General features: G+C 31.4%; 1 protein-coding gene and 3 long non-coding RNA genes across 15 annotated transcripts in view; all 4 read left to right on the top strand.

Annotated features, from left to right (window-relative positions):
• Positions 1-24,123, top strand: part of LOC122519564 (cAMP-specific 3',5'-cyclic phosphodiesterase, isoforms N/G) — a 328,446-nt gene that overhangs the window by 224,329 nt on the left and 79,994 nt on the right. Inside the window, exon 1 of one of the 12 annotated variants that reach the window (XM_043639107.1) lies at positions 9,163-9,609. The exons of the other annotated variants lie outside the window; for them this stretch is intronic. Within the exon in view, the coding sequence (XP_043495042.1) occupies positions 9,524-9,609 (86 nt within the window). The 5' untranslated portion in view covers positions 9,163-9,523. Of the gene's footprint in view, positions 1-9,162; positions 9,610-24,123 lie in introns of those variants that run through there. 12 annotated transcript variants of the gene reach the window in all.
• LOC122519567 lies at positions 7,497-9,100 on the top strand. Its single transcript, XR_006304317.1, has 2 exons — positions 7,497-7,862; positions 8,873-9,100. It is a non-coding gene; the product is annotated as an uncharacterized LOC122519567 (long non-coding RNA).
• On the top strand, positions 14,185-16,319 carry LOC122519570. Its single transcript, XR_006304320.1, has 2 exons — positions 14,185-14,273; positions 16,076-16,319. It is a non-coding gene; the product is annotated as an uncharacterized LOC122519570 (long non-coding RNA).
• On the top strand, positions 18,127-18,905 carry LOC122519568. The gene is made up of 2 exons (XR_006304318.1): positions 18,127-18,176; positions 18,599-18,905. It is a non-coding gene; the product is annotated as an uncharacterized LOC122519568 (long non-coding RNA).

Raw genomic sequence — 24,123 nt, 5'->3', positions numbered from 1 at the left:
AAGATCTTTTTGTGATCTAAAGTTCTTATTAATTTCGTTTTTCTTTGTAAATTTGTTCATCCTTCTAGTGCTTACGACAAAATCATTATTACTATTGAAATATATATATATATATCTCTTACTCTCTTTCTATAATATCCAGTTTATCAAAACATCTAATTAAACTGTTCACATTAAAAAATTTTATCGTATGAGTATTAATTATTATTCATGAACTTCAAATTCACGCGAATTATTATAAAATAAAGTTATAATATATAGTTGGCGTTATTACTTTCGTTTATTAAATTATTTCAACTCGCGTCATATCTATCTCAAATAATATAATTTTTATATTATCAACTGAAAAATCCGAGCGTCTAACAAGTTATATAAATGTGAACTTTCTCTTTTTATCTTTTCGGATGATAAAATATCTTTTCTTGTTCATACATTTTAAAAAATAACTAATATATATATATTAGCATTATTGTTTATTACACGTGTAATATTATATTTGAATGATTTAAATAAATATTTACTTATTTTTTTATAGTTTTTTCTTCATAATATCTTGATTGAACAATAATATAAAATCTCTTTTTCATGATACAGTAGTTCATAGCCAATCTTGAAGTTTGATCGATCGTTCGTGATGTTCGCGGTTAATTTCGTAAATCGGAACGCGAAAGTGTTAACAAGAGAGAAAGAGAGAGAGAGAAAGGCCAGAATTATTTGCAATCTTCCTATTATGGTTAGAGTTGAAACAGTTAATAATGTATAATATTTAAACGAAAGATTAAATATTCGCATACTTTCTTTTGACAATGTTCTTTGACATTCGATGTTATATTAAAGATCCTTTTTTACATTCCTGTTTAATATGATATCTGAAAAATGTCTACGATTTAGCTTTCTTATGATTTCTCTTTCTCTCTCTCTCTCTCTCTCTCTCCTTTTCTTCCACTACTTTCGAAATATTATATTACTTGGTTTTATGCCAAAGCGGAAAGCATTCCAGGAACATTGACTTTGACAAACGCTATACACCGGTATGTTTAAGGATTTGTTAATAATACGTTGCAAGGCTATTAACGAGGATCAAAATTGAATTTTTTTAACTAAAGATACTCAATGGTTAATCTTTTTTCTCTATCAGCGAATTATTTTTTTATTTAATTCGTCCTTTTTTCGTTTCTTCTTTAAACGAGTTTCGTGTAGCGAAAACGGTAAATCAAAAAACCTCTCGAACCAACGTTAAGCGGCCAAAATCGCTAAAAATGATTAATAGGTGACATACTGTGATGTTTCGTGCACGGTTGCTATGCACATTTTGTCGTGAGAGAAATTTGAGTCTAAAAAAACAAAAAAAGGAAATTATTTTTCATCCGATCCCTACGTCCGTCATTTTTCGTGTTTACTTTTTATTTTCTACCTCCAAGGACGCGATTTTAAAGTACAAAGAATATTTTGGAATTTTTGAAAAAAGAATACAAAAGAAAGATTTGATAAAATTGTCCATTGCTACCTTAAACAATTTGAGAAGTAAAGAGGAAGCAAAAACGTTTGTAAAATTCCAAATAATCTTTCCAAATGAATGTATAATATTTCGTCTTCTTTCTGCGTAATCGAGCTTGCTATTTGCGGTTTCATTTGACAGGAGCATAGCTATTTTGATGATGATACTTCTTGTGTGTTCATGTTATATGATTTACGTATTACGTAAAATTGCGAGGTTGCGTGTTGAGAAAAAGAACCTGTCGAAATTTTATGTGAAACTGACATAAATTTTAGAGAAATTTTAAAAATATACAGTTAATATCGTTACTTAAAATCGTATACCATTGCACTAAATAGATTTTTTACTTCGAAACTATTTATATAATGTGTTTAAGATCTGATTTTGATTTGATATTTTATTAAATAACAATTTTCAATTCGAAATTATCATTAGTCAAGAACGTTAAAACAAATGTATAGTAGTTTAAACAATCTTAAATATTTAATAGAATAAATTAAAGTATTCGATTTACCTTAATTGATTGATAATTTTTATGGTAATCAGTTGTTCAACTGCATCAGTTGTTTCAACTGTTCAAAAATGGTATTAGATTAGAATTTATGGAAATCTGTAGTTTATTTTTCTGATCAAATGACTGCTTATAGTTTACCACTGCGAAAAACAATAAAATGTTTCAGGAAATTGGCAATAAAACTTTTACTGATCACTTGTGTTGTAAATTAAATGGTGATATACAAACAAATAACTCGAAAAATATTTTAATTCCCGATTTATGGATGAAGTTTTATAATTCCATTTTATCAAGCAATTACGTACAGAAAAAACGTCGTTACATGTCATGCATATTTTCCTTGTATTAATAAAATTATTTTTGCATGTTCTGTATGTCATTATTTTCTTGAGACCCTTATAAAAACAATGATATTATTTAAAAATATATCAGTATCGATATTCACTCTAATTAGGCATTTATTTTTACTATTGATCGTGTTGAGGTCACCGGTGACTTACACGGCGCTGTAACAAAGTCGTGTTGAGAACGCGTTAATCGACAAAAATGTGTACTGTAGTCCAAAAGCACGGAATATAAGTACGGTACACAATCCTCTTCGAAATTCAACGGTAAACTGAATCGTTATCCTCTATGAAAGTCAATTAAAATTCTAATTGTTTATGTGTCTTTCAGAAGAACAAATTCTATTTATGACGAATATCATTTACGTTGTATACATATACAGCCTTCGGAAAGTCATAAAAACAATATTGAATAAACGAACTTTCACAGAAGACAATGAGCCAGTTTATCTTTGGATTTTGAAGAGGACGGTGCGTCGAACTTATACTTGGTGCTTTTGGATTACAATACTTATCTTTTTCGATTAATTATCAATCAATTAAGGTAAATCGAACACTTTAATTTATTCTATTAATATTTAAGATTGTTTAAACTAATATACATTTGTTCTAACGTTCCTGGCTAATGATAACTTCGCATTGAAAATTTTCATCTAATAATATATCAGACCTAAATTGTTTAATATTCGAATTTTATAGATAAATATTTTTTTTAAAAATTTACTTTGTATGTGTATTATTCTTACTTTCACACGTTCGTCGCTCAATACCTGAATACATGGTTGAATAAAATTGGATAACGAACCTGTTAATCGGTATTAAACTAACTCTGATACTAAAAAGCATTTAAAAAACAGTAAAAACAACGGATGATCAATTATTAAACATGAAAAACCGAGTATACTCCCTGTTTTTACAATTATTTCAATATGTATGAATTTAAGATACGGGTGCTTTTTTATACATTATTTTCATTTGTTAGAAAAACTTTCGAGTTAAATTCATTAAGTATGTCATTATAGTATATTAGTGCATATATTTTTAAATTATTTTCATTCTTAACATTTCTAAATCAGTAGTTTTCAAGCAAAAATCTAGGTAAACGATTTTAAGTGATACTCACTGTGTGTTAATGTGATGTAAACTTGTAAACTGTTTTACTTCGTAAACATCAGATATATTGTCGCCCATGTGTACTAATTGCATGTACTCGACTACACGAATTCACCATTATCGATGAGAATGAGAACGAATTTTCTTAGGCTTGTTTCATATATCTAATGATTGAAAATCAATTCATTTTCAGATAGTGTTGTTAAAAATTAGAATGTTCTCTAATAATTTTTATTTCTTCATAGAATCGTTATTTTGTTATATGTACCTAAACGATGAATAACAAAAGAGAGTTGTAAAATATAATGAATATTCTTATTATATTTTCGAAAATGTAAAGAACTCTATGATGAACGTTTATTATTCAGTGGCATAGGTTTATGTATATGAACGATAAGTTTTTATATTCAGAATCGTTTTGATTTAAAACTCGCAAGACATACACGTGTGTTTCAAATAACTTTCGTAATTTGTTCACGTTCTATATACTTTGCCAATGTTTGATGAAACGGTGTATGTACACAACGAGAATGATTAAAAGTATATTCGTGTTCTGTTCAATTTGTACAATCGACCAATTACGTAGGCGTCTACATTATGCATGATTATTTTTTATTGTAAATTTAAACGATTTCTTGTAATTTGTCATGCATTAATTCAAGAAAAACAAAATATTTTATGGAAAATATTTTATGTAGTTCAAGAGTTTCTTCATGGTACTACTTTCAAGGAAATATTTACTACCAAATTACTGTTTATTCAAACGGTTTTCCGTGATTTCTTAAGCGTTCAAAATAATAAACTACTTTTCTTTGATCTCACATCAGCGAGAGTTTCATGGAAAGGAATAGTAAATAACTCATTTCTCTCGAGAAAGTTCATCCAGGTTATTTGAATACATTTTGCAATTAGTTTCTAGCGCGGATTAGCTGCAATATTAATTGATGCATGATCACGAGGCAATAAGTAAGAACATGATCAAATTGATACACCCAGAAAATGTGGATCGTGCTTGTTGAATTGGAAAACTTATTACCAATTACGTATGAGAAAGTTTATGCAACGAGGAAAAGTCTATTCAAAGGCTATTAGTTTCCAGTGCCAAATTTCTAAATTCAAAGCACCGCATAACTTTTCTATCGGGTCTTTATAATAAGTTATAAACTATAAAATTGTGTATAAATTTATTTTCATGCATTCACAGAGTTACACACACTTTAGTATCTATATATTATTTATATATAAGATTAATGAAAAAATAACTTCAGTATTTCAACATTAAATTTAAATATTTATATGATTTCAATTTCAAATAACTGCCAAATGATTAAAATTGAGTTCTACAATTACTTGAGTTTTTTTACGCGTGTTCATTTTTAATTATTGTTCTTAAATCATTGTTGTTAATAGTTTAAGAACGTTCATGACTTCTTTATCATACTTCCTCATTTTCATCATGGTATTGCTGAAACTAATGCTGAGTTGTACGTTCGTTAATAATCTCTTACAATTAGCTAAAAGCATAGTTTATGTTTCGAGTAGTTTCTGTTGCTTTACTTCTAAATTTAAATACATATAAAAAAATCTCACAAATTTGATTTTTTTTCTTAATTAATTTAATCATAAGTAATAAAAATAGTAATATAACGGAAATATCAATACTGCTAATTTTATTCTTTACGATGGTATGTATTAGATAACTATAATTAAAAAAGCTAGTATCAAATTTAAAATAAAAATTGCAATTATTTGTTGTATCGATATAAAATTATTTTTATTTTACAGTTATTAACTTTTAATTCAACGATTGTTTTATTTGTTGCAAAAATATTTAATTTTTACCTTCAAAAATTGCATCATAGATATGGCTGCTTTAAGTACTCGCAAATTTTAGATCATCTGCACATTTCCACGATGGTAAATGCAGTAAGAATACTGCCTTATCGACTTATAGTACCAGTTACCAACAAATATTCCATTATATCGAAGAAAAAACACTCGTTTTGTCGATCGGTAAAACAGAGATTTATAGAACTGTTAACTGATAAAAAAGCATACAACACAAATTTACCAAAAATATAAAATTAAAGTATGAATTATCCAAAAGTTTTATTTTTATTTATTTATTTTCTTGACTTTCTCACTTATAATTAATTCATAAGAATAATAAATCAACGTTCACTGATATTATTTATAAAAAAGTACAGTTTCAGTTTTGTGACAGTGCATAAGAAAAAGATTCATGAAAAAAGTAATCTAGAAGAATTCAGTTTACTTGTTTTTATAATTAATCTATGCATAATAAAAATGTTGTAAATAGGATAACGTTAAACGGGATAAAGGGCTATTGTAAGAGCTCCTCTTTCGGAAATCGCATTTAAATTTATATGGCCATGAAAAAAAAAATGAAAAGTGGAAAAAATGTAGGAATTTAATTTAAAGTAATAGGTAACAGTTGCATGTCATGCAAAAAGTTTTAATGCGACCTTAACAAGATGGAAAAGTGAACGGGAGAAGAGAAGTTTTGCATCTGTGAACGTTAGCGCGAATCATCTCGACGTCACTTACTAAGAAACATCTTTTTCCATCTTGAAGGAAAAAAAATAATCTATTTCGTCGTTAAACTTTGTAGATATCTAAATATAATATACAATATTTCTTATAAATTTGTTCGTATAAATTAAATAATACTTATATATATATACACCATATTCTCGATAAATAAATATCTTTGATATAGTAGATAAAATTTGAAACTCGAACATCGATTCTGAATTCAAAGCGTTCTCATTTGGATTCGTTGGACCAGATCTCTCGGTTATTGATTTTACTTCGAAGATACAACGCTCTGGTAGCTTCGATCGCTTTTACTACACCGATGGAAGCAATAACGACCAACATATATATATATCTCCCCTTCCACCCTCTCTTCCATCTACCCTCTCTTCCTCCACCCTCTCTTAATTTCTTTTTATACCTATATCAAAAAATTCAGTTTGAAATGAAAAAAGAATCAGGTTGTTGGATACGTTGAGAACCGGAAGGAAGGAAATTCGCGGAGTACGTTGCCCTTCGCATTCGCCATTGATTTTAGAGAAACCGTGGGTGTGTCGAGCACGTGGTTCCGCATCTCATAGGAATGAGAATGTGAGAAATAAAGAAAGAGAGAGAGAAAGAGCGACGACATCTGTTCATTACAATTTTCATAGGTAAGGAAAATAAATACTACCTTTTCTTTTCCATTATCGTAAAAGCTTATCTTCAATATCTTGAAATTATTTTCTCAACACTTATCACATTTTTTCGTTATCAAAACCAATTTAAATTATATTTCAGATAATCGTTTCTTAAACTATGATACACGTAACAGTAATGGTACATTAGGTTATTTTTGATGGTACAATTTTTACATAAAATATTTTAATAAATGTTCAGATAAATATATTTTAATATCCTTATAAGTTTTATAATATATCATGATAATATAAATGTTAAAGATATTATTTCTTGACAATAATACTATTTGGTATTTATTAATATTTAATTGAAAACGTTTCTTACGAGTGATAAATACATTTTTGGATTTTTATTTAACCCTTTTATATTCTAAATGATCAAATGAGTGAAATAATCAACGAAACAAAAAACGATAAAATTATTCTTTCGCATTTGTTCATTAATCGAGTTCGTGCGTGCCGTTAAAATTGACTTAATTATACTCCATACAAATTTTCAAATATAATTTTAAATGTTCCCTTTTTCACACTTCGAGATAAGACAACGTCGTAAAAATCAATTGAAATGTCTTCTTATTCGATGAACAAAATGATACTTATTTAGCAAACCCCTTTACGTATCTCAATGAACAGATACGTAATCGATATTTCTCTGTCTCTTGTGTCAGTTTCTTTTTTTCTATTGATATTTATTCCTTTTCCTTCGTCTTCTCTTTAGATATTTTCTTTTTTCTTTTTTTCTTTTTCGAGAAATGTTAAAGCACCCTACGCGCGTTTCCGGCGTCGGAGTTTTCGGCGGCGAAGTCGATGAAGGAGGCGCTCGCGTCGATGGAGCCACGAGAAAACTCGTTCTCTCTCACTCTCTTGCGAATTCTCTCTCTCTTTGCTCTTATTTTCTCTGTCACTCTCTCTCATTCTCTCTCTCATTCTCTCTCTCTCTCTCTCTCCTCCTCTCTCTCTTTCTCTCTTCTTCGTTCTCTCTCCAGTCTTCCGCGACCTTTCCTTCCGTACGCGTCGTTTTCTTATCATGTAGTGCGAGAAATGTACAAATAACAAAAGGACCGAATCAATTAACAAAAATCCCTTCCTTTCTACGTAGTTTGATGGGTGTAATAATCGGGGTATGTGAAAAAGTGTGCGTATAAATAATCTAACGCGTAAGTGAATAATCATTTTTTGATTCATTGTGTGAGCCTGTCACTTATTTGTTTATCTTTTTATCGTTCTTTAAAGTATTTTTTTTTCAATCCTGCGATTGAATTGATTTAACGATAGACGACAATAATAATGAGAAGAAAAACGAAGATAAGTATAACGATCAGTTTCTGAAACATTCACGGTAAACCTTGGATTAACGCGAAAATAAATCGTTAAGAAAAAATTGTCGTCGTAATAATTGATTAGATTTTTTTTTCTTTATTTTCAATGTTTTAACGATGAGTTTTGTTGGAATCAAAGATAACAGGAGATACTTTTAATCGGTATTACGTCACGTGCGTTTTCGTTGATAGTATCGGCCGTTTGGATCTTTTTATCTTTGTGTGTGTGTGTGTGTGTGTATGTGTGTGTTTCGTGTGTTGCTTCTCTCTCTTTCTCTCTCAGTGTACGTTTGTATATGCTTTCGTATTTGAATGTGTACATATTACATTAAGAATATATATATATTACTTGGGTATACGTTGCGTACGCGTGCAAGCGCGTGCGCTCCGTCATGTCAGAGACTCGTGCGTTACATTTCGCGAGACTGTTGGGGGTAGTGGTGGTGGTGTTGGTGTTGGTGGTGTCAAAGTAGAATACGTCAGGTGAGAAGAAAGCGCGTGTCTCGTGTTGTAATCGTGGAGAAATATTTAAGATATGTGGGAACAAACAGGAAGTGTCGTTATTTCGATGAGAAAATGTACGAAAAGCATCCTTATCGTCCCGGTTGAAGTTACGTTCGATAGAATTTCACTAGATAGATTATTTTTCGAGGAGTCGAAACGAGACACGCCTCCGACCATTCGCGAAGAGAATCGATTCTCGTGAGAAAGCTGACGATGTGAGATAGATAGAGAAGAGATTAAGAATAAGAGTAAAAATAAAAGCGAAAGAGGGAGAGAGAAAGGGAGAGAGGGAGAGGGAGAGAGAGAGAGAGAGAGAGAGAGAGAACATCTTTTCGTCTACGAAGGACAACTATGTTCGGGATGTCCTCGAGCTTGAAAATCTTCGTCAGTTGTCGTTGTCATCGTCGTTGTTCGAAGCTCGTTGAAGCTTCGACAGTGAATCGTGGCTGCATTGTTGGCACTTCTTTTAAGAAAAGACGACTTTTCTCCTGGCTTCTTCGACAGTGAAATTTTGTCCCTGGAACTTGCTCGTTTCTTTTACCTTCTTTTTCTTTCTTTTTCTAATAGCAAAAGAAGGAAGATATATATATATATATATATAAAGAGAGAGGAAGGAAAGGAGAAAAACAACAAGAAAGAAAGATAAGGAAAAGAAAAGTTAGTTTGAAAAAAAAAAAGATAAAGGATTCGATTTGAGATTCATAGTGTAGTTTTTGTCTTTTATGGTAGTGGGGAAAAATCGAAAGAAGAAAAAGAAATAGAAAGAGAGAGAGAGAGAGAGAAAGGGAAAATAGAGAAGGGAGATTGAATAAAGTACGTAATAACCGTGAAAAGTTTGGACGTACGTAATGGCACGAAAAATAACAACTCGTTCGAGAACGATGGAGAAATCGTCGAAAATTTCTTGTCAAGAACACAGACGAAAGAAGTGTTCGTTTTGACGTTCTCGCGAAAGCCTTGGAAAAGTTTGATGAAGGGTATTGGGGAAATTCAAGATGGGACAAGATTGGTGCGCCCGTAGGCGAAAACGTTCAAGCAGCGGATGCTGCCCTTGCGGACCACGTGTTCATCCCTCGAATAGGTCAGTGAGAAAACGGGTGGTTGTAAGAATCTAATTTTCTTTCTTTGCAGTATCATTTTGTTAACGAGATCTATTATTATTGTTATTATTGGGTAGACGATACAAATGTTTTATTACATTATTTGAAAATATTCGGTAAATTTAGTTCTTTCGTTGATTTCTAAGGAGAGAGAACATGATATTTTGGATTGTTTAAAAAATTATATTGTTTTTTTCGTCTTTATTTTCGTTTCTAACTTTAATATGTTTTGCATCATTTCTTTAGGAATGTTGATATATATTAATTATCATTGTTTTTACACAATTCTTTATGCATGATTCTTTTGAGAATGTTATGTGAATTTAATTCTTCCGTTGATTTTATAGATAAAAGAGTAGATTTAGGATTGTCAAGGAAAGTCTATCGTTTTCCTCCTATATTCATCTTCGTTTCCCTCCTATACTCATCTTCGTTTCCAACGTTAATACATTATACACGATTTTTCTTTTGCATGATAATTAGGTCGCGCAAACACGAAAAGGGTAATCGATAGAAATTCGTCTCATGATGTTAATGGTACTCCAAAGCTAAATTTATCAAACGTGAACGATTTGAAAGGAAATTCTTATCACAGGAAGATATTTTTCCCGAATCTCTGATTTCTCTCATTTCGTCTGTATTATACTTACTTCAGGTCGTTGTTGCTGTTGTCATCGATGAAGATCTATTCTTCATTATTTTCCCTAAGAATCCTTGAATAACGTTCGCGTGACATTTTTCATTGTATCTCCATTACACTTAAAAAGCAATAATTTCTTTACTCGGATAGGATCTCCTTAAGAGCTTATATGTTATCTGGCCGTCGCGATATACGGAAAAAAAAAGTATTGATAAATATTCAACAAGGTAAAAGGAAATAAATGAAAAAAAGAGAGAGAGAGAAAGACTCTCGTGGTATTTTCCGGAGGTCAACTTATGAAAAAAATAATACTTCAACGTAAAAGCGATGAAGCTCTTTTCTTATGGGTTAAAATTTAAAAGAAAATATACGTACGAACAAGAACGCGTTAATTAAAACTCATTTATCTGAATAACAACATATCTATAGATATTTCTTACGCGAACTCGTTTCTTTTTATTGTTCTTTCTATTAATGAAATTATTCCAACTTAATTATTATTGCATATTCTTCGTTACTGCGAAAGACAGAATTACGCGGCAAAAATTAATAAATAACACAGTCTTTCCTTTTTCTTTGGAAACCTTTCACCGTTTTCTATTTCTCTCCTTCTTTCTTTCCCTCTCTTTTTCCATTTACACACACACACACACATAGATTTACGCTCACGCAATAGGCTTTTCAATTGACTGCCAATCGTAGATTTATCGGACCGAATGAAATAAGATTTAATTATTCCGACGGAAAACAGAAATACGATGAAGGACACAAAAAACATAATCAATTTATATTTCACTTTGTGAACGTAATTAACAAATTTGACGGAGAAAAAGGATAAAGTCGCGAATGCAATATTCTCTTACATTAACCAAATAATCGAACGAGAAATATTTGTTTCTTTATTTATTTTATTAATTTTTAGGTGAAAATAACTGCGATGACGATGGGTAACGTTAAAAATAATATTTTTTACACATATATATATATATATATATATATATATATATATACACACAACCAGTCTGTACATCGTCTCATACGTGTGTACGTGTGTACGTGTGTACATTTATTATATATCACCAGTCACTGTCATAGGAATTGAAACTTCTTTCAAAAGGACATCTTTGTGGCCCTCGTGGGAAGAGTTTATAATCGATAATCTATCGTTACTTTTATATGTCGTATTAGTAAAGAATTTAAAATAGCAAATATATATATTATATAAAACGACAAATAAAACGTGACGCAAGGAAACGGTTGCTCGGCAACGAACAATTCATAAATATGTGAAGAACTCATTCGTCATTGCGATCCTCCATCTTTCTTTTTCCTCTCCGTTTTTTCTTTCCCTCTTATGATAATCTTGCTTTGAAAAAAAAATTCTTTCTAATACTTCCATAATCTAACACATATATTAAATCCACCGAAGTTAATATTTAACCCAAGACATTTCTTCTGTTTGTCTCTTTTCTTAATTTCTCTTCGACTTCTGAAAGTAATTTTAGTCGTTTAGTAATAAGTAGTAGTAGTAATAATAATAACAGTTTATTCAACTCCAAGGCCAAGAATTTAGACTTAGTTTATATTATCCTGATTATAATTAGAGTTCTATACTAACGACCCTTCATTCAGTAAACTCATTTCATATTTATTATCTTTTATGGCTATTTCTATATTTTAATTCTATTATAATTAGACTACTTATGTTGCATTCTTATTAGTAATGGTAGTAATAATAGTAATAATATTGATAGCAGTATCAGTGATAATAGCAACAGAAGTAATAGTAGTAATAGTAGTAGTAGTAGTAATAGTAATTATAGAGGTAAGTGCCGGAGTTGAAATTCGAGTTTTAAGTAGTGCGAATCGATCATAACTTCGACAATGATTGAGTAAGGCGACAAATCTCATTTAAGGATTTATCATCGTTTATATTATTTCCTATTATTAATAATTAATAATATTTTATCTTAATTTCTTCTCTTAATTCTTTATTTTTTCTTTCGATCATATCGATTATACAAAACTATTAAAATCTTGTTTAGGTAACGATAACAATCTCATTATTTTACTCACTTTCCGTTTCTTCTTCATTTCATAGCAAAGTGTAGAAAAAGAAAACGTGACATTGGAATGAAGTATGTTCGGTTAAGAGAAATAAGGATAGAGAAAGAGAAGGGGTCAAAAAAGCACGACCTAACTTTCTCTAAATGTTAACAGCGCCATTTATAGTGGGTCACGTCACGCGTAACGTTGAACATGCAAAGCGCAGGAATTTTGCAAACACGCGAAACAGTTACCGGCTCGTTCGCGTTTCTTAGTCCTTCTCTTTCTCTTTCTCTCTCTCTCTCCCTATACATACATATATATATATATATATTTATCTATCTTCCTATCTCTATACATATACAATGTACATGCATATATGCATGCAGTAAGTTTAAAATGCGTTACATTCTTAGGAGGTGCATCCAATTCATCCATAATTTTCTTACGCAAATTTCACGATTGAAGGCGAGAATTTAGGTTGTCTTTGATCTCTTATCTTTAATAAATTTTATCAAAAGGGAATAAAAGTTTGTTTAAGTAGAAAAAAAATGCAAACACGATGAGAAATTAAATTTATATATATATATAATTATAATAATAATTAATATATATTATGAAAATTAATATAATTAATATATATATATATATAATGTTCTTTTTCGTTTTGCTTTCTAATAATATTTTTAATTATCCAATTAAAACTATTCAAATAGATTTAAATGAACATTTCATTCGGCTCATCATTGCTCAGCATACTAAATATGTAGCTTTGCCATTGGAGTCGCGCGTATGGCGCACGGCCAGCAAGCACCTTATCTGTTAACTTAAGCTCGTATCTACGAGGAACCAGGGATGGTCTGGAAACTATCGAGCTTCTTCTCTCGACGTCGTTTGAAAATGTGCGTCGTTGACCGTGGGCGAATACAAATTCTCTTTTTCCTCCTCTATCATGCAATTTTCATTTCCGTTTTCCTTTCCCTTCTCTTTTTCTCTTATTTCAATTCGTTTCAATGATTTTCAATGCGCTCCACGAGACCCTATATATATATATACATATATATATGCGTGTGTGCGCGTGTGTGTGTATAGTATTTTCGTGAAGAAAAGCACAAACAAAAACAAAAAGCTTTCCAAAGATTCCCGTAAAGAATCGATATCTCATTGTACATCTACTACAATTCTATAGATGACTTTTCCTCGTGAATGTTCTCCTCTTTTCGTTATGTCTTTTGTCAGCATGAGCTTATAGCGGTTATTTTGCATGGAGGTTTACAGATATATGAAGAAATAATGATGTAGCAGTATAAAATATTACATAGCATAAAAAGAAATACATAGAAAGAAGAAAAGAAACACGTGGCACTTGCATTTTAAGTTGGAATATAAAAATTTGTAATTAAAATGAATAATAAAATAAAAAGAAAAAAAAAATAGAAAAAAGAAAAGAAAGAGAAACTAATCGTCGCAGGAAGGAGGTATGGGAAGAAAAAAATCGTAGTTAACCGTATAACTCGTTATACTAGAAATAAACGATATTCCTCTCTGGAAGATATTGCAAAATGATTTATCAAAATTTGAAATAACGCGCGAATATTATTAGGATACTACATTATTATTCGATGCATTCGACTGTGAATACTTATTGGTAGGAAGGATTTTATTTGAAATATAACCGAGTAGAGTCAGAAATTTAATTAATAGACCGAATAGGCAGGTACTATTAGTGATATTCCCACCTCTTCTCTTTTTCATATTCCCTACTCTTCTACACTTTACTCCTTCTCTCTCTCTCTCTATCTCTGTCTCTCTCCTTCTCTCTTTCGTTCTCTCCGTTCTCCTGGTTTCGTGCTGATCGATGTTGTGGCAGTGGAGGCTGGTGCCTGGGCCAGTGACGTAACTGGCAACCTCCGCCCTCAAGCTTTGACGTCACTGATGCCCTCAAATGCGCGTGACCAGGTGCGTATCGGCGAATCTCTGCAACCTTTCTCTTCCCTCTCCCCTCTCTCTCTCTCTCTCTCTCTTTCTTTTTCTTTTCCTTATTTTCCCTCTCTCCTCTTAACCTTACTTTCGCGCTCCTCTGACGTTTCTCGTGTGTTATCATATGCGATTAGAAAAATAGAACACGGTCGCGTTAATAAAAATTTTACAAACGTCATTCGAGGATAGAATTATATTTTTCAATTTAAATATTTTCGATTATAAATATAAACGAAATTTAATAAGAGTTAGATTTTATTTCTTTCGGATTTATTCGTCTTATTTATTTTTTCTTTTTCTTTTTCTTTTTCTTTTCGATTATAAAATTCAAATTCATACGTATCTAGAGAAAAATAACTTTCGTCGGAGTTATTCACAGGTTTTTTTTAACGAGATCATCGTCCCGTGTTTCCTCGTCGGCCGTATGAATCTCTCTCTCTTTCTCTCACTTTCTTTCTCTATGCCAGCATAGAGAGAATTTCCTACTAGCGATGCATTGTTTCGCTGAAGGGCGATCTCGAAGCTCGAGAACTCGAATGCATTTTTCTTTTCTTTCCTTTTCCTTTTTTTTTTTTGCTTCATTTTTTTTTTATATACCACAACCATTCTCTCTTCCGTTACTATTCTCGTTACCCAAATTAACGAGTTTCGGTGCCCACTGACTTACTTTGATTCTTCTAACGAGTTGAAATTTCTTTGACTCGAAAAAAATGTCACGTTTCTAACTGGGGGGGAGTTATGATTTCATATAAATTAAATACCCATCGTTTAACATTTTATATTTTATTTGCGTGAAAGTAGAAAATGTAAGAGGAAAAAATGAGAGAAGAAGTTGTTTAATGTTAAAAAGTTTTTTTTATTATTTTTTTCTAGAACGATTTTTATTCGTTACACGATGGTAATAGGATAGAGTATAAAAACTAAATCTCGATAGAGAAAAAAGTGACATCATCGAATTCAATTTTCCCGCTGGACGAATAAGGTCGAACGGAAATATAGAATATCAACATTTCACTACTCGATCGATAGTCAAACTCCGTAGAGATCTTCCTTATCGATTCTTCTATATTCTATCATCTACCTTACCTTTCTGGTCGAAATTTAGTTTATTCATTTTATCATATGAGAAGTAAATTCGATTTGAATTCAATAAAATTCTACTTCGATCCTTATTCTCTTTCGATAGTTTCTAATACGATACACCAGTGTCGCCCCTTTTTTCTTTTCTTTTATTTTCTCCCCTTGTCGTACTGTTTCGATCGTTTATGAGGAATACATTATGTTTTTTTTTTTTACTTTGTTTTCCTTGTACTTATCATATATTATCAATTGAAAAATGGTTTCCTTTTCTTTTTCTTTTTTACTGTTTTTTTTTTTCGGCGAAACAATAATCTTCGTATGAATTATGATCGTGACGCAAATTCTATTTAATTACGTCTAACGCGCGTACCAACGCTGGATTCATTAATTCGAAAGACGAGGCGATGAAATTTCTCGTATTTTTTTCAAATCCTACCGCGTCGAGTTTCTGCGCTGTCATAGGGTTAAAACAAAACTACGTTATTTATTGAATCACTAAGACCATACTAATTTTCGTTGTTTCATCTAACGAACGATATTAAAATAAAATAAACTCGCTTGTAATATAAAAATAGGTAATTTATTATAATACAGATTATAATACAGAAATGAAAAATCCGTAATCATAATTTTTCGTATTACGATCATTAGCATCGATCGTTTCCCGTTTTAATGAGATATTTTGTTTTTGTATGTTTCAGGTAAGTTTTTCTCAAGGTGTAACATTACGGAAGAGCTTGTCGAAAAGATGTAATCGAAAAAAAAAATCCTGATCCGAGTTTGCGTAAGTCTGATATCGAATAGCACAAGGTCATCTTTGTCGTAAAAAGAAAAAAAAAATTAATCAAGTCTTTCACGTTGTTTCTTTTAGGATCACAGACACAAGATTTTATCATGTAATAATAAAATTAAATTTTAATTTAATAAACAAAGGAAAAGTTTAAATATTCTCGTTTTATAAATTAATTCAAATAAGTCGTTCAAATAAGTTCGCAAAGTTTCGCTACGACGAGAGAACGAATATTTGGTGAATTAAATCTAATTCGCGAGCTCGTGCGTTTTTATTCCGTTTACGAGTTAAGACAACGTAATATCCCTTTAATTATCATTTTTTGAAATTATAATTTCGAGTGTCGAATAGTCGGACACGTTAACAGGCTAATTTACAGATCGAGATCTAATTGGATTTTTGTCGGCAAATAATATTCGCTAAAAATCTTCTATTGGTTTACCGATATTCTTATATTTGTTGAAAATATTATATAAGATTTTGATGATATAAATTTAAATAATCATGTAAAATATTTTCGATATTGACGGATTTATGTAGGTTAAACTCACGTACAATTAGAATATTATCAAGTGTCCCGAATATTACAGATCGAAAGTGTAATCATTCGGTGAATTACATGTCATATCTAGGACTATGTAAATGAAAATGGACAGCTCGCAAATACGAAAGGGATCAATCTACTTGCCGAAAGGATTGAAACCGACATTATTAACGTCCCGTTCTACCTTTGTACTATGTTCTACCTTTTTGATAATAACTCAACTCACAATTCGAATCGAAAAAATAAAGCGAAAACTTGAATCGTAAGTTTAATTATCTTTTTCTCTCTTGAAAAAAAAACCCACAAATCTTTCTTTTTTCATCTTCTTTTTTTAAATATTTTTATTTTCATGTTTTTTCTCTGTGGTACGAATGAATACAAAAATATTTACTTTTCTTACTGTATTTGCTAAGCCTGTAAACGATTCGAATGCACACATTGTTAAGGAAATATTCTTCGATTTGGATTTCCGATTTTCACTTTGTTACTGACAACGATTCGGCAACATTTAAATTCGATAATATATTTTTTTCTATTCTAAAAAGAATAGATAAAAATCTTCTCTCTTTTTCTTTATGTTTAAAATAAAACAAAATTTTTATTGCTATTTCGTTTCGTCGAAATTCTTTTCGATCTTAGTCCAGTTTAGTAATAAGTTTAATAAAGTAAGTTTAAAACACCGTTAATATTCCCATAAGGAATGGGTAAAAGGGAAAGATGGGCTAAAATAACTATGCCTAATGGAAAGTTCGACGCAGTTGCGTATGTATCATAATTTAGCTTGTAAAAGGAGTAAAATGATCGCAGCACGCCAAGGATATCATAAAAATTCAAAGAATTCCTTTTTTCTTGTTTTAAAATTGAGTTTTTCGTATCGTCGATGCTAAAAAAAAAACAGCTAAAATAACGTCGTAAATGACTGACATCGAATAATATCCTATGCAAGTTGTTTAATTATTTTTTTTCTTCTTCTTTTTCTTCATCGCTAATCATAACAAATTTTTATCACGGTTCGTTTATTTGTTTTCATATCGTTGAAATAACGATAGTACCTATCATTAATATTTATAACGAGTCAAATATATATATTAAAAAATACATATACAAAATATGGGCAAAATGTTTTAATAAAAAGCAACGAGAAAAAAGAGAGAGAGAGAGAGAGAAGTAAAGAAAAGAAATTTTCCGTGCATCAATTCGCGTTCCTTTTTTTTTTCTTCCTATTTCTTTTTCCTCGGTTTATTTTATTTTTTCTTTTTTTTGGGGTTTTCTTCCTTTGTTCCTCTCTTTCTCACTGTTGCACCCACACACGCGATGGAAAACGTCGGCGCGCTGCGGTCGGAGTTTGCGCGTCGCAAACACGTCGCGTGACTGAAAGTGCGTCGTCCACGTTTATATTGCTAGTTCTTCTCGATTCACGTGTACGTAAATATGTGCGGCAAGAACCAACCACCGGTTTATTAGACACGTACTTTTTGAATTTTTCTATCTATTTCTTCCTATCCCTCCCTCTTCCTCACTCTCTGTCAGTCTCTATCTCTCTTTCTCTCTCTCTCATTCTCTGTCTTAATCTTTTTTCTAACACTATGAGTTTTTTTTTATCATCTAACATAAGTTAAAAAATCGCAGCTATCGATTATTTTATCGCGAGTTTCTTCATTCCGTTCTGTTATTCGAGAAATATTTCGGAAACGTCACGGGGAATTAACACCGACCACTAAATGGAAATAATAATTTGGTTAATATTCCGAAACTGTGGCGAGAGAGTGTCGAATTTTTCGCGTATATTGGCTTCGAATTTATTTTTGATTCTTCGATAAGAAATACAAATTTCATAAAAATAAAAAATAACGTTCAAGTAGTATTTTATAATATTTTTCGGTTTCAAAGTGTTGCTACGAAATGGATCAAGATTTTACGGTCATTCGGTAACATTCGACTGCATCGTCGTAACCATTCCCTACTAAAAATAGTACGTTCGTATATTACTTCTACATACATACGTACGTATTGACTCTTCGGACTTTATTTAACCCTCTCTTTCCGTTTTTCATACCTAATACACTTTTACTTCTTTCTTCCTTTATCATCCTTTTTTTAACCCACTTTAGTCAATCTTAAAATGTTCTCAATCTTATACGATTACGATCATTATTGTCTTGCGTTTTCTTTTCTCTTATCTAAATTTCGTTTCTTGTTTAAAAAAAAAATAAAACAAAACGAAAAGAAGGGAAAATACTTTTTATAAGAAAAAAAAATTATTTTACCTTTTTTTTTGGTCACTCGTTCTTCTAACGACATCCTTTATTTTTATTTTTCTCCCCCTTATTGTTTTCTTTTTTTTTTTTTATTATCTATATTGTAACGAAAAAATAATAAAATAAAAATTCCTATCAATATATAAAATGATTCTTCCTCTTGTTGAAATGATTTTCATCGCTTATTCTTATACCGCTCGTCATCCTATTAACAAATAAAAAAAAATTATCGAACGTCAATTGTATTCACGTTACACGGGTGATGATAAACTAGAGAGGAAGGTCAAAAGCAACGCATCTTTCGCTAGGCCACGTAACACGCACGCTGCTCGTCATTTTATCAAACGCTCGTTAGGATCATTGAAAATTCAGTGTTGATGTCGGGACGGTTATTTCATTGAGCGTGTACCAAGTGACGCGGATAAATTCGCAGCGAATGAGATATGCATGAGCGTGCTCCTCTCGAAAGATGATTGAGTCCGATCACGTCTATCTCTCTCTCTCTCTCTCTTTCTCTCTCTTTCTTTCTCACTCACTCACTCACTCATTCTCGCACTCTCATAATAAATTTATCGTAAGGTGGAACATAACGCCGTTGAAACGTTCCTTTTTACCCAATCGTACAATGAATTTTCTCACAATCATTATTTCTTTTAATATCTTTTATTTTTCAAAATTCTTTCACACCAGTTACGTTATTTCGTTCCAATATTTGGTATCGCCGATTTCATTTAGAGTCCATTTCTTTTTCAAATTTTCCATTTTTCTGTAAATCTTCCAAATCGGTATATTCTTCGGATCGAATTTTTGTACCATTAATTCGTTTATTTCACATATATCTTGACTCCTGCATTATAAGAACCATTGTTGAATTGTAGAAAAAGAAGAAGAATAAGAAAGAAAAAAGAAAAAAAGAACCCTAGGCATAACAGGTTGGTTTTGGATGGTTTCATTTAACGAGAAAGGTGGTCTTAAGTGGTTTTCCTTAGAAAGCAAAGTTAAAAAGCATTGGTCGTAGAAAAGTCGTTGAAAACGTTGTTACGTACTTATTTTCTTTTTCTTTCTTTTTTTAGTTTTTATTCTCCTTTAACCTTTAGACAGGTAAGACTAGAACGCGAAACCATAACCGATATAATCGTTTAGGAACACCAAGTATTTTTTTTCGTCCTATATTTCAAATGTTCCCGCCGCAATTTACGATTCGCGGAGGAAGGACGTACACATTACCACCGAGGCACTTGATCCCGTTTTTCTCGCGAAGGAGGATCATAAAATCTCGACAAAGGCGGCAGTAATAATCCAGTGAGACTCGTGATTTTCTCGCGAACAAAGGATGGTGAACGTCGGTCGTTTCGTTTATCGGCAAACGAGAGGAAAACTCAACGGCACGTTCCTTCGTGTCTACTTGAGCGTATTTCGAGTGTACGACGATATTCATTGAAGAAAGTACGGGACTAGAGTTTTGAAAAAAATAAAAAAAACAGAAGGATAAGTCCAATCTTCTTAATAGACGACTCTGCACCTACCGATCACGGGATCTCTATTTTTTATTTTTTTCGTTTCTATCTTTATTTCCTTTTTTTGTTGTTTCTCTATTCACCTTTTATAACTAGAATCTGTGCGACCTCGAAATTTGAACAATTCGAATTACGAGAAAGAGCGTATGTCGTTTGACGAATTGTTGGTTCGAATTAAAGGGGAAAAAAAAGAAATACAAATCAAAAGAAGAAAATCGTATTCGTAATTCGTTGGTCGTGTTTTCTGTTTGCTAATTTTTTTAAACATTGATATTGCGAACTTCGAAAATTTTGCCGTTGAAATAATACAACGAGCTTGAATTTTTTCCTTTTCTCCTCGTATTATTGTTTGCACATATACACCGATACGCGTTTATTAATCATTTGAGAGAGATAGTGCGAATAGTTTGCGCGAGGTGTTGTCCGGTACCTGCTGATACCGTCATCGTTCACTTAGCATGCTAATTGACGAGGAAAAAAAAAAAAGAAGTTAACACAAACGTTCGATTATAGGAGAAATAGAGGCGCCTTAACGGCGGATCACTTGTGCAAAAATCGTGATTGATATCGATTTAATTTCAATATATATGTATTCTTGAATTTCGTTGATTAGAAAAGAATTATTTTGCATATATGTATGTATTTAGTATATAATCATTCATAGGATCGTTAGAATGAGAGATAACCGAAACGATAGAACAAGATAAGAAATGTGACGTATAGGATGACGTCACACGTTTACCGATTATACATATGTATGTATATACACGTATATACATACCACTTAATGTTTAACGGGCGGGCCGCGTGCGTTTAAACGAGCGACGCTTTCGCGATAACCCAGTTTTCTTCGATCCATCGAGATTTCTCCACTTTTATATTAACCTTACTTCGTTAAAACGTCATTATGTTTCAGTAATAATTTCTGTCATCAATATTAAACTTAATCAATCAATTAATATAGGTATTACTTATGAATATCATAAATTTGTCGAACGATCGGTTCCAAACAAAATTTATACATTTTATTATTGAATGTAGACAATAGTCAATTAGGCGCTCAATTTTATAAAACAACACAAAATGATAAATAGAACAACAAAAAGAAAAAGGTTTCGATGATTTATAATTACTATTGTAAGGTCGAGTAAAGAAAAACAATAACGTTGAATGTAGATTTTTCATTGGAAATGAAAAAAAAACTGGTCATTTTACCTGTCGTTATACGTTTAGTGTTAACATCGATTGGTCAACTCTTCGATAATTTAGCATTGTGACGATCGATTGGTCATACAAATTATAGCCACGAACTACTACCAATTCTCGTTGTTTGAAATTATCGAAATTTTTGTTTAAAATACGCCGTGGGAGAAATGTTATATATTATTCTCTTTATGTTCCATATACATAAAATTTGTATACAAAACGTCTATTCGAATGGGGATAGATCGTACTTTTATGCGAAACCAGTTTTTCATTTCTACCTTTTCTCAAACTTTTTTTTCTCCCTTTCTTCTTGAGCTTTTTACTCTTTTTTTCTTTTTCCTCGTCTCGTTGTTTTTTTTTCTTTTTCTTTTTTTTTTTTTTGTAACTCGAACCGGTGGTATTATATATCCGGAAAACAGAGTATTTCCGTGTAGCTCGTCATGATTTCACCTGCGGTCTGTTCACGAACAATAAATACTGTTTTTCAAGAAGCTCCAATCCGAGACAAGCGAGATTGAATAGCCTTTGTGCGGTTATCCTTCGGCTGGCGCATTATTTAACGTTTCATATTCTACCAGATTATTAGCTCTCGTCGTAGACGAGAACTCACGCTGTGACGTTAAGTCGATACGTTTATTACGATATACGTCTCTATCCTTCCTTTAACATACGCAATTTATTTTCTTTTTTTCCCCATTCCTTTTTTCTCCTTTTTTGTTTCCATAGATAAACAAAAAACTTTTCCTTTGTAACACCCTATGATGTTTCATTAATGCATCGGCTAGTAGATTGTATGAAAATGCGTAAAAATAGGTCTTTTAACAATTTTGCTTTATTAAAATCATAAGTTGTACATATCTTTAAATAGATTCTCGTATATAAAATATACTTTTTTTATTTGTTTGTTCCTACTTGCAAAATATAATAACGTAATATATACTTTTAAATTAAAATATTATTCTTTTCTAAATCTATTTCGATAGAATCGTATTAACATTTCTTTTCTTTTATATATATTGGCATACGCGTGATAATATTTATCTCATTTCATTTTGTTTTTCCTCTTTTCGATTTTAGTAGCACTTCTTATTAAAAGGCCCCATAAGTAGAGAAAACAAAGTGACAGTAATCTTTATGTCTTTTTCGATACATCAATCTCCTTCTATTTCACACATGTGTATATATATATATTCTCTTCGGTTCTATCTCTTGGTAAACACCCTTGAGACAAAATCGATACTTAACAACACGTTCTCACGTGATTTCCAATTCGTCTAAATCCCCTGATTATCTTCCTGACTTCGTCATTTCAATTACGTACATCGGTGCTGAAATATCAACGTTAACGGCCATTTAACTATTAAAGTCAATCTTTTTCACTTCACTTTTATGGTTTGTAAATTCCTTCAAATGAAATTAACTGCATTCCTCGACACCTTTGTCTTTCTCTATTTCAATCAATTTTTTAATTTAACGAGGCTATTAAAGAACTACGCGCAAAATTATCGACTAGATTGAAAGAGAAAGGAAAAAAATATTAATTTTTCGTTTTACATCCATTGATTGTAATATTAAATTATTCCATATCATCTGGTCTTTATTTTCCGATATGAATTATCGCTGCAATCATTTTTATACTATATACAGGGTATCCCAAAAATCACTTTATCGAGCTGAGAAATTAGAAATTTTTGTTTCGCAAGTATTGGAAGTAACTAATCGGAAATTCATATCTCATAACAAATAAACAAACAAAATATTTTGATGATTATTAATAAATCTAAATTTTATGATTATACATGTTTTGTTTTTATTTTTCTCGATAGAGCAACTATGCGATATCCTATATATTATAATCGTGGGATACAATTTTTCCAATTCGATATTTCATTTTTTTACGAGACATGTTTCCAACCATATATTACTTTTTCCCTATCTTTTTATTTCCCCACGAAGGGAATAGTTCGGGGAATTTCCGTGGAAATTTTTTTTGAAAAACTAGTGTCACGAGCTTTCGTAGATATCTCCAATTCGATTCCACGTCGTCTTTTAAGTTGACACCAAAAGCTTCTTCTTGTCCGTTCGTCGTCACGAGAGAGCAAAGTGCATTGTCACCGAGCCATAATCACGCTCCGCTTTTAGAATCCGTCATCGTGGATCATTTTGAAAGCCATCGTGTGTACCGAACGTTGTTATTCTTCTTCTTTTTCTTCTTTTCCTTCCTCCCTTTTTTTCTATACGGTGAAAAGTAGAAATAAATATAAAGGAAAGAAAATAGAGAAAAAAAAACGAATTAACGGGGCTTCGCATTCCATGTCATCGTCGTTGTTACGATGAGCTTTTCTTTCTCTCTCTATCTTTCTTTCTTTCTTTTCTCACGTTTCTCACGTTTCTCACTTTTCACATATAACAAGAATTTGTCGACATTTTCCAG

Source organism: Polistes fuscatus, unplaced genomic scaffold (assembly GCF_010416935.1).
Source record: "Polistes fuscatus isolate 324 unplaced genomic scaffold, CU_Pfus_HIC Scaffold3, whole genome shotgun sequence".
NCBI classification, from domain to species: Eukaryota; Metazoa; Arthropoda; class Insecta; order Hymenoptera; family Vespidae; genus Polistes; species Polistes fuscatus.
Note: the sequence above shows the minus strand (reverse complement) of the source record. Positions and strands in the feature narration are given on the sequence as shown.